Source organism: Elephas maximus, chromosome X, assembly GCF_024166365.1.
Source record: "Elephas maximus indicus isolate mEleMax1 chromosome X, mEleMax1 primary haplotype, whole genome shotgun sequence".
Taxonomy (NCBI): Eukaryota; Metazoa; Chordata; class Mammalia; order Proboscidea; family Elephantidae; genus Elephas; species Elephas maximus.
Window position 1 is genome coordinate 106,334,961 of NC_064846.1, and position 12,056 is coordinate 106,347,016.

At 40.1% G+C, this 12,056-nt stretch overlaps 1 protein-coding gene across 8 annotated transcripts in view; it reads right to left on the reverse strand.

Moving 5' to 3' along the window:
- Nucleotides 1-12,056, reverse strand: part of ARHGEF9 (Cdc42 guanine nucleotide exchange factor 9) — a 284,119-nt gene that overhangs the window by 96,441 nt on the left and 175,622 nt on the right. For all 8 annotated transcript variants that reach the window (XM_049872986.1, XM_049872991.1, XM_049872985.1 and 5 more), the window contains one exon: nt 6,687-6,878. In XM_049872986.1, the coding sequence (XP_049728943.1) occupies nt 6,687-6,878 (192 nt within the window). The remainder of the gene's footprint in view (nt 1-6,686; nt 6,879-12,056) is intronic.

Here is a 12,056-nt window from a genome sequence, read left to right on the forward strand (position 1 = left end):
TATTTTTTAATAGGATAGGTACTCAGGACATATTTGTGAATAAATGGAAGAATTAATAGAGTTAAGTCATTGGTGACTACAGCCTTCAGTATGGATTACACCTCAACATAAAGAAAACAAAAATCCTCACAACTGGACCAATAAGGAACATCATGATAAATGGAGAAAATATTGAAGTTGTCAAGGATTTCATTTTACTTGGATCCACAATCAACATCCATGGAAGGAGCAATCAGGAAATCAAACAACGTACTGCATTGGACAAATCTGCTGCAAAAGACCTCTTTAAAGTGTTAAAAAGCAAAGATGTCACTATGAGGACTAAGGTGAGCCTGACCCAAGCCATGATATTTTTAAATGCTTCATATGCATAAGAAAACTGGACAGACAATGAATACAGAAGACTGAAGAATTGATGCCTTTGATTTCTGGTGTTGGTGAAGAATACTGAATATATCACGGACTCCCAAAGAATGAACATGTCTGTCTTGGAAGAAATACAGGCTGAGTACTCCTTGGAAGCGAGGATGGCAAGACGTTATCTCATGTACTTTGGACATGCTATCAGGAGGGACCAGTCAATGCAGAAGGACATCACACTTGGTATAGTAGAGGGTCAGTGAAAAAGAGGAAGACCCTCGATGAGATAGACTGACAAAGTGGCTGCAATAACAGGCTCAAACATAACAATTGTGAGGATGGCGCAAGACTGGGCAGTATTTTGTTCTGTTGTACATAAGGTCGCTCTGAGTCAGAATCGAGTTGATGGCACCTAACAACAACAAAGTCATTGATGAAAGGGTAGGAGTCTTTGAAGATGTTATCAATTAACATGAGATCATAATAGAGTAGGGTGGGTCCTAATCCTATGACTGGTGTCCCTATGAAAGAGAAGAAAAGACACAGAAAGACACAGAAGAAAGATGACCACAGAAGGAGAGTTGGAGTTTTGCTGCAACTGCAAGCTGAGGAATGCCTGGGTCTACCAGAATCTGGGAGAGACAAGAAGGGATCTTCCTCTAAATACCTGAGAGACAGCATGGCCTTGCTGACACCCTGAATTTGGACTCCTAGCCTCCAGAATTGTGAGACAGTAAAGTTCCATTCTTATAAGCCACCCACTTTCTGGTATTTTGTTACAGCCACCATAGGAAATTAACAGTTTCTTGGTCTGACAGAACAATGAGATGACATGACCAGACTCAGGGAACACTGCAAGTCCGAGCAAAAAAGCCACAATCTAAACTGGGTCTTCCATTCTGAACTTAGTGGTGTGGATTTTTAACTGACAGCTACTGTCTTCATTTGAAATCATAAGCACATGAAAATGTTCTTGGTGAGAATGAATTATGGTCACTCCCTGTTATGCACTGAATTGTGTACCCCAAAAATATGTGTTGGAATCCTAACCTCTATACCTGTGGATGTAACTCTAATTGGAAATAAGGTTTTCCTTGTTATGTTAATGAATCCATATCAGTGGGAGGTGTTTCCTAAACTTAATCATTTCTGAGTCATAAGGAGCAGCAGAGACACAGAGACAAGCAAGCACAAACGAGGGGGAGATAGATGCCATGTGAAGATCACCAAGGAACCAAGGAACACTGGGGCTACAGAAGTCACAGACAAAGATTCTCTCCCAAAGCTGACAGAGAGAGAGCCTTCCCCTATAGCCAGTGCCCTGAATTCAGACTTCTAGCCTCCAAAACTGTGAGAAAATAAATTTATGTTTTTCAAAGCCACACACCTGTGGTATTTGTTACAGCAGCAGTAGGACACTAAGACACACACCTCCGTCTGAAATCGAAGTGTGATTTTCTTAACACCTTTTGTAAATGTTGAACCCTAATGAGGAGTGTTGTAGTGACTGACATACCACTTCTGGCCTTAACCTTACTCCCACTTTGTCTCCCCCAGCATAGATACCAATGAAGTCATCTGGGCATTCTTCAGAAAGATCCTCATCCCTGGCTCCAATGCCCATCACCAATTCCTACCAAAATCTCACTTCCCTTATCTCTTCCCACCTTTCAATCTGCCGTTAATTAGTAGGTATCCTTCAACAGTTGGCCAATTAATAAATTGTACGTGTGGACATCTATTCAACTAATGGTTGCTGTCCTCACTGATTGACATCCTCAAGGCTTCTCCATTCTTTCATATCCATCTCTTGACTAGAAAGAAAGATACCCTCTATTATCAGAATATCTTTTTGGCTCCACAACATTTACTGAAGTAGCTCCCCAAAACGTACCTCTCCAGAAAGCTTTCTTTTCCTTGACTAATAGGGAGAGAGGCACTAAAGTCCTGTGGGCCCCTCCTTGTCTAATATGTAACTCTCAGGACCTGGCCTGTCTGTTTGCCTCTCTTTTTCTCACTTTACCAGCTTTTGAAGTGTCTTAGCTAAAGTGGCACAAAGAGAGCAATAAGTATATCATCTAGCAGGAACTGTTCCATCTCAACATTAAACAGGCGAACAGAAGCTTCCTCACCCCTGCTTCCATTTTTATTCCCTAAGGTAGGCCTGGGAGCACTGCTGGAAAAAAAAATTGGTAAGAATGTCACATCAACATGTCACTTCTGGATAAGCCATAGGTACTGGTGAATGATCACATTTAGAGACAGAAGGGGGCAACTTGGACAGCTCATTCAGCCCCTGGGAAGCTAGTTCAGGAGATATTAGTCATTTTCACTGCTCCCATTTGAGAGTTCTCAGGCAAGGAACCAATTACCATCAAATCATCAAAGTGCAGCAAGGATGCTAGATCTCAACATCATCACAAAATATAACAGAAATAAAAAAGAAGAAAGAAGCTCTGGAAAAGAGAAAACAGATAGAGATATCAGTGCATCTTCTTTATTACCCAAATACTCCATTCATTGTTGGTGTCAAGTAAATAATTTTCTTTCTATTAGATCATATATGTTGTAACAAGAGAACATAAAACTATATATTGGGAAGAATATAACTGCCCATAGGATGGTGGGATCCTAGAGTGTTTTGCTAATTAAATTTTTTTTTTCCCTAAAGCTATTGCTAGGGTAAATATATTCTGGTACATTTAGCTTGATGGAATATTACACAGTCATTAAAAATGATGATTAGGAAGACTGTGTAGAAACATGAAGTGTTTATGATATGTTAAAGGCAGAATACAAAATGGCATATCATTATGAGTACAACTCTGTAAATACACCCACTCCTCACTTATTGACATGGTTAGGTTCCAAAGGCCAGGTCGTTATGCAAAAACTGGCATTATATGAAAATGGAGGGTGACAACATCAGATCACAAAATGGAGAATGACTACATCATTATAAAACAACAACAAAAAACATCATTATGCAACTGCCAAATTACATCATTACATAACTGCCAGACCACTGAGAATCATGTCCCAGCCAAGCTGACACATAACCTTAGCTATCACAGCAAGCATTATTCTCACCTCACACCTCAGCATTAGCTACTGCCAGACATAAGTTGTTAATGTGCAAATAGTTGGGTAGTAGATTTTTTACTATTGTCATAAATGCAAAATGTCAGATAATGAGATTGTGGATAAGCGAGGAGTAGGTGTTTGTATATATACATACAGACAGATGTGAAGGGGTTATGCAAAAGTGCAGACAGTTGTATTATATTTGGTGGATTCTGGTTGATTTTGTTCCTATATTTAAACTTCCTTTAATGCTATTTTTTAAATGGACTTTATGGTTAAAAATGGGGAACAAAAATCTTTGCCAGAGTGACAAGAAATGGAAAGACAGATATAAGAAGGCTGCCTCAAGTGCAATATAATTAAGGAAAGGGGGGAATTCAATATCTTCTCAAGATCTCCTCCAGCCCTAGTGTTTAAGACACATGACTTGCTGAAGTGATTACAAGTAACAGAGAGAAAATTCCCTTATCAAGGACATAAGGGATGAAACATAAGAATATGGGAGCAGTCACAGCACTCATCAGCCCCTACACCATATAACTGCTGAGGCTTCTGGGGGAGAAAAGATCAGAAGAGATCACTAGTTCCCTAGATCTTGCTTTTATTTTTCAACCCCCTCTTTTGGCTGCCCTGAAAACTATCAGTTCCACAGAAGAGATTAACAGTAGCTTGGCTTAGGGGTAAATCAATACTTGTCTCTTCTCACTCACTCATTTTTGAAGATATATAAGTTTAAGATGAGCTGGCAGTGGAATGTGACTACCATAAAACCTAATGCCATTTTAAGTTGGGGAAAACTAAAAAACAGATTGAGGGGCTAGCATGAGGGAGGTGATAGGAAAGTAGTCACACCTCTGCAGAAAAGCTGCATTCAATTCTGAGGCCCCCTTTTTTCAGGGGAACACCAAGAAAAGGGTACAGAGTGGAATGAGTAGGGTCGGGAGGGGTTGAAAAGCAACACCATGTGGAATGGGTAAAGGATCATGGCTGTTTGCCCTGGAGAATAGAAGATTCAAAGAGCTTCTGAAGATGTGTCACATGGCAGAGGGAGCAGGAGTTCTGGGGCTTTTACTGTCAGGCATGCTTCAAGCACCTTCTAATCCATCTGAATGGGAAGAGGGAAAATATACCACATTAGGTGTGAGCTGATTCACCAGAGGCAGTTTCCCAAGAGTTTCACCTATGCCTTCTAGGAGTAAGTGGGCATGGGTGAGAAGGCGGACCAGGAAAGTTAAAAGTACTGTGGGAGTTATCAAATCAGTAGCAATCGGCATGAATCAGCCCTGATGTTGCCATGGTAACAGACAAAGAAGGATGCCTATCTATTTCACTCTGTTCTTAAATCTACAAGAGTTTAAGGTGGGTAATGCACTGACCTAGAAGTAATGCCCTCATATGAGATACAAACCATACCTAAGATCTCTAGGGAATATCCCAAAAACCACTGGGAAGTAGAATAGACCAAGGAGCCTCTGGATAACCTAGAGTTTGAGAAACCCTTTAAAAGAAGGGCCCTCACAAGTCTGGACCTTAGTATCCTCATCTCTAAAATAAAGACAACAGAAAAGATTTCCAAGGCCCCTTTCAGCTCTGACTTTCTAGGGATTCCATATATTTTTTTGCCTAGAAGCCTGAGGCTTGACAAGACACCTGATAATCATCTTGAAGATGATTTTAAAAAGTTAGGGGTTGATGAACACGGGTGTCTTATTCACAGCTGTATCCTAGAGTTTAATTCAGTGCCTGGCATATAATTGCTGCTCAATAAATATTGCTAAATAAATGCAAAATGACTAGCTCTTCCTATGCTAATGATGACAAAAGGCAAATTAGAAGCAGAATGTTTAAATTGGTGGTTTTCTTTTCTTTTTTCCCTTTTTGGGCCAGAGAGTCTTTTATTCAAAGGAAATAAAACCAACAAAAAGGAAAACAAGAGAAGGATAACAGGAAGAAGACATTTGCAAAATGGAAAGCTGTTTTTAGAAAAGATGTCCCTACTATATTGTTAGGAGAAAAGCTACAGTACAATCCCATTTTATTAAAACACACATATGCATAGAAAAAAGTGGTCAGCTATATAAGTGGTTATTGCCTGTTTGTGGGATTATAGGTAATTATTTTCTTAAGTGCATGTTATTTTTCTAAGACGAACATGGATTAGCTGTATAAAATAGAATTAATGTAATCAATGTCACTAAATTACACATGTAGAAACTGTTGAATTAGTGCATGTTTTGCTGTGCATATTTTCACCAAAAACATATTATTATTTAAAAAAAGAAATAATTAATGGTTCAAATAGACCCCTTCCCCTTCCTTTTTCTTCTTTAATGGACATTAAAAATACTTCACATCAACTGAATAAATCAAATATACTCAGCTAAGATTTTTTCAAAGATATGAAAATAAAACATTTAAAGTCTAAAAGAAATTATTTTCTCCATTTCCCACTGGTTTTTCCTTACTGTTTAGTAAAATATCCTTTAAAATGCCAACTTGTTCCTGCTGAGCTCAAGGGAAAGTGAGGAAAAGGGCTCTACCCTTGCTTAGAACAGAGAGATGGAAGGGATGGGGGTAGGAAATGGGGAGCTACAGCTCCCAGAGGGATAAACAGGCATACTGAAGGAGCTAAAGGTTGTGCACCCAGCCTTCGCCTCTTTTGAGTTCCTCTCCCTAAGCTCTTTTCTACTTGAAATCGAAACCAGTGTTTCTCCAAGTGAGGCAGGAGGACCAGCAGCAACAGCATCATCAGGAATGCCTGTTAAACTTAGAGATGCCTGTGCCATACCCCAGACAGATGCAGAGGAGCTAGGATACTTGTGCTTAACAATCTCCCCCAGGGGCTCTGGTACACATTCAAGTTTGCAAACCACTGGCTTAGAGGGAAATATGATTTGCTACAATGAGGTAGGTCAGGTCCTCACATGGGGTGACAGCAACTGGATCAGAAACCAAGAGGCTAGAGGTGGAGATTCAGGGGAGGGATTGAGAGAGACAGAGAATGAGACAGAAACAGGCAGAAATAGAATGAAAAGGAGACAATTAGGCAAATACAAATAGAGACAGAAAACCCAAGGAAGCAGTTTGACCCCATGGAACAGAATCTGGGAGGCCAACACAGCTACCCTTTCCTACATTTTGGGATTGTTAAAGGCTGGGCCCAGGAGAGTTGTTGGTTCTTCATGGAAGTACCCTCCACCCTACCCTGCATGGCCCACATGGACCATCATGGCTGGGCCTACCTCGCAAATGTCTTTGAGATGCTTGATGTAGTGACGTTCAGTGCTCATGATCTCATTGATGACATTGGCCCGCATCTGGTCCCGGTTCTGTAGTGGCCGACCCAGACAGAGGCAATCTGAGTTGGGGTCCAGGTGCCCATTCTGCACATCACTGGGCACGTCCTCTACCCCATCCTCTTGGTTCACCCAGAGCTGTGGAAGCAGGCAGAAGAAGAAAAATGAGTTAACTTCTTTTTTTCAGAAGAAGTTTTTAGTTAAGTAGAACAATGATGAACTAAATTCTTCAGGAATTCAGAGAGCCTTTAGCCAGGGGGCCCCTTCAAACTGAGTGCCAGAACTGGCTCTTAGGGTAACTTGCTGGTCCTGAGCATGGGCCCAGTCCCCTCTAGACTTCTGGCACCCATCTGTGAAATGGAGAATGGAGAGGGTGGGACTAAATCATCTCTCAGCACCCTCTCAGCTACTAAGGTCTGAGAGGAGGGAGGAGTGATGGCAAGCAGAACTCATTCATGCTGGAGCATGTCTAGATAGCACCTCTGAATCCAAAAAAATAAGGATTAAGCTATAGATCTTGGGTGCATAAGTAGATTACTGTCAACAAGCAGTATTTAAATGCTTGCCAGCATAGACACAAAAGTTGGATGCTGGAGTGGATGTCTCAGAAACAGAGCCTGGGGTTTTTATTTCCATCAAGCCAAAAAAACCAAACCTGTTGCCACTGAGTCGATTCCAACTCATAGTGACCCTACAGGACAGGGTAGGACTGTTCCATAGGGCTTCCAAGGAGCAACTGGTAGATTCGAACTGCCGAACTTTTGGTTAGCAGCCATAGATAGCCCTTAACCACTGTGCCACCAAAGAATGTGCAAATAATCATTAAAATTTGACTGTAAAATTCCTTGAGGATTCAAAATATCTCTACCTCTTCAAGGTTGGTGTGAGGAGAGCAGAATGTTCTCCCACTAAATAATAGCAAAACTAACTATACACCAGCCACTATGCTAAAGGATTTCAATATACTGTAATTATTCATGTAGGTACCATTATTGCCACCATTTCACAGAAGACGAGACTGAGGCTCAAAGAAGTTAAGGAATTGGTCCTAAGTTACATAGTTAAAAAGAAGAGTTGGGATAGGAGCCAGATAGTATAACTCCAGAGCCTGTGCTCTTAACCATTGTGCCTCAGTCTCTAAGGTAGACAGTAAAAGAGAAGGGAAGGGCTTGGGCCAAGGAAGACTGAGAATTATTAGAATCATCAGAAATGGCTACAGTTGATATAGTTTGAGAGTTTCTATTTCAAATCATGAAGGCAGAAGGAAACTGAAAAACCTCCTTTTGGGAGGCTGCAAGAGCTATAGCTGGATCATGGATAACTTAGTTTGAATCAGGGAGATGGCTCATTTCACCCCAGTCTTAGAAGAGGAACAAACTGTGCGGACAAGGAAAAAAATGTGAGTAGTCCCTGTAGGTAGAGTGGCAAAATCCTCTGGGATAATTAGCTAAGGAACTTGCCAGTAGTTTCAAAAGCTTCAACCATCCTTCTGTGTTCTCCCTCCCTACCCCCACTACCAGCTTTTTCCACATTCCTGGCTCAAGAAGCTAAGCTTAAGCAATTTAGATGCATCTCTATTTCTGTCAAGAGAAAAGTAGGTTGATGGGTGGCCTTAGGGGGACAGCGGCTTTGGAATGGAGTTAGAGGGACTGTAGTTATTTCCTAACTCTGGGTATTCTCCCCTCTCTTGCCTTTGTGGGGGTTAGGGGTTGGGGTTACCACCCAGTAAGCCTAAACCTATCATCAGCATAAAAAAAAATATATTCCACTTATTTGCCACAGGCCAGAACAAGAAAGGCTCACCCCATTTCAAGGTATTTTGCACACAGCTGAACCTAGGACTCAGAACCTATCTCTGAAAATGCTCTATTGGAAATACCTTTCCAGCTTGCAAAAGGTCAAGTTTGTGTCTTTGACATGTTAACTCACCCCATTGCTGTCAAGTCCATTCCTACTCACAGGGACCCTATAGGACAGAGGAGAACTGCCCCACAGGGTTTCCAAGGCTTTAAATCTTTATGGAAGCAGACTGCAACATCTTTCCTCCTGTGGAGAGGTTGGTGGGTTTGAACCGCTGGCCTTTTAGTTAGCAGCCCAGCACTTTAACCACTGTGCCACCAGGGCTCCTTGATATGCTAACAGCACACTTTAATACAATCAACAGACAATGAAAAGGGACAACTACTCAAGGAACACACCTGTTCAAAGAGTGATTCTAAGACACTGAAGCAAAACACATCATATACATTATGCTGCCTATATGTAGCAATAAAAACCCCATTCTCTAATAATCCACTAGTGTTTCCCTGCTTCTAACAAGGCAAGCTAAGCCCTGCTATAAAAATGTACCATAGGCAGACCTTTATGAGATAAGAACCATTTCTTGTCATGTCAGGGATTTAAGACAAGTCAAGTCAAAATGTTGACTTTGGATGGCTAGAATGAGATAAATTTTCGGAATAGTTCCTGTGAGAAGAAGCACAGGATGCAGAAGGTGGGAAGGGAGCAAGAGCATGAACAGACCAAGATTTGTATTCAGCCCATAGTCCAAACAGTTCCAAATAACAATGAGAGGGAAGGAAGGCAACTGCAACCAGGTGGAAGCATAATCCTCACACATAATCTGGTGGAACAGCTTCCAAACCTTCTGACTACAGCTAAAGCCCTGGGCGGCAGGACCCTCCATAAGGAGCTTCTGAGAAGACAAAACCTTGATCTCTGCCACTGCAAAACCCCCAGAGGTCTGCTCCTTGCTGTCTTAAACCAAAATAACGACCAGGTAATCCATTGATTCGTTAACTCAATATCAAGTACCTACTATGTGCCAAATAGTGAGGATAGAGCAGTGACCAAAACAGACAGAAATCCCTGACCTTTGTGGAGCTGACATTCTAGGGAAGATGTTTCTAAGCTTAGAAAAAGGCTCCATGTAAAGCCCAAATATTATGCCCTATGGGCCCAGGGTCCCACAAAAGATCCCTGGGCTTGAGTATATGACTTTCTGGTCTACCTCTAAGCTCCTTGCTCTTGAGAGCTTTCCTGCTCAGTGCAGATGAAGGCCCTTGTCCATTTGCATGGCAGAGTGCACTGATACAGATCAGCTAATGAGCTCATCTTCCTCGGGTGAAATGTCAGCCCAGAGTTCCACACCAAGCCTTCCCAAAAACCTGTGCATACCTTTTCACAAGTGTTCTTCACTGACACTGCAATTAGCATGTATGGGGCCCTGGATGACAAGTAAGAAGACAGAAAATGCCTGGAGCCTGGCAGTTTGAAAGGCTTTCCTATAAGCTCTCTCAGAGTACTTGAAGACGGGTTTCTCTAGCCCTCACTGAGCTCTGAAGCAAGGCTGAATTAATGAAATTAAATTTAACAAATATCCACTTTGAACCTATTCTATGCCTAACCACTAATTGAGACACATGGGGAGGAGGTGAGCAAAACAGCTGACTCCTACCTCCTCCTTCTGATCCAGGGAGTGCTCTCCAAACAAGAGAAAATCTCTTTTCCTTATCTCTTACTTTTCCATTCCCACTACCATGACCCTTGTCTCCTTATACCTGAACAATTCTCTAGGTGATGTCCTAGTTCCAATCCCTCCCACACTGCTATTAGACCAAATTACTTGACTATCACTTAGACTCGCTATTCCAACACCCCAAAATTCTCAATATCTCTGCTGGCATTCAAAGAGCACCATGTGATATGGCTCCAATCTGCATTTTGATCCTTACCTCCAACTATTCCCTTTAGGAATACTGGGCTCCTCCCACACTGGTCTACATTCTGTCCACAAATAATCCTATCTATGGCCTTTAATCTCATGCTGGAACATGGAAATAACATAATCTAGAGGTTTTCAACCACTTTGGCAATAATGACCCAACATCTCAAAGTCCTGATGAAGAAACAGGGACCCACAGGCAAAAATGACTGCCAGGAAGTTAGTGAAATGCACAGATTCCTATTTTGATATGGCTTTAAATTCTGTATGCGTCTTCCTTTTTTTCTGTTTTTAAATAACAATTGACACAGGAATATATGTGACTTGCAATAAGTTAAAACAGGAAAAAAAGAGAGAAGGCTCAAATTACTAAAATCAGAAATGAAAAAGGAGATATTACTACCAATCTTACAGAAATAAAAAGGATTAAAAAGGAATATATGAATAATTGTATGTCAAAAATTTGATAATCTGATGAAATGGACAAATTCCTAGAAGGATATAAACCATAGAAACTGACTCAAGAAGAAATAGAAATAGAAAATCTGAATATACCTATAACAAGTAAAGCAATTGAATTAGTAATCAAAAATTTCCCACAAGGAAAAACCCAGGACCATCTGGTAAATTCTATCAAATGTTTAGAGAAAAATTAATACTATTCTTTCACAAACTTCCAAAAACAGGAATGCAGAGCTCAACAAAATACTAGCAATTTGAACCCAGCAATATATAAAACAGAATTATTCACCATGATCAAATGGGGTTGATCTTAGGAATGTAAGGTTGTTCAACATATGAAAATTAATCATTGTAATACATCATATTAATGGAAAAAAGGGGAAAATGTATTATTATCTCAATAGATATAGAAAAAGCATTCGACAAAAATCCAACAGCTTTACACAGTAAAAAAAAAAGAAAAAGAAAAAAAAGCACCCAACAAACTAGGAATAAAAGGAACTTTCTCAAACCGATAATGAACATTTATGAAAAACCCAGAGTTAACATCATTAAAAAAAAAAAAAAAAGATTGAATGTTTTCCTCCTAAGATCAGGAAGACGACAAGGATATATGCTTTTATCACTTCCACTTAACATTTTACTGGAGGTTCTGGCCCGGGCAAATGGGCAAGAGGAAAAAAATAAAAGGCATCCAGATTGGAAAGGAATAAGTAAAACTATTTCTAGTCACAGATGACATAATCTTGTATATAAAAAAATTCTAGAAAATACATACAACTGTTAAAACTAATAAATGAATTCAGCAATGTTGCAGGATATGAAATCAATATAAAAAATTGTTTTTCTATATACTAGTAATGAACAATCTGAAAATGAAAATTCAAAAAATTCCATTTAAATAGGATCAGAAAGAATAAAATACTTAGGAATAAATTCAACAATTATAAGACTTGTACACTGAAAACTATAAAATGTTGCTGAAAGAAATTAAAGAAGACCTAAGTAAATTGAAACATCCCATGTTAATGGATTTAAAGACTTATTATTAAGATAGCAATACTCCTCAAATTGACTCAAATTCAACACCATCCCTATCAAAATCCCAGCTGGCGTCTTTGCAGAAATTG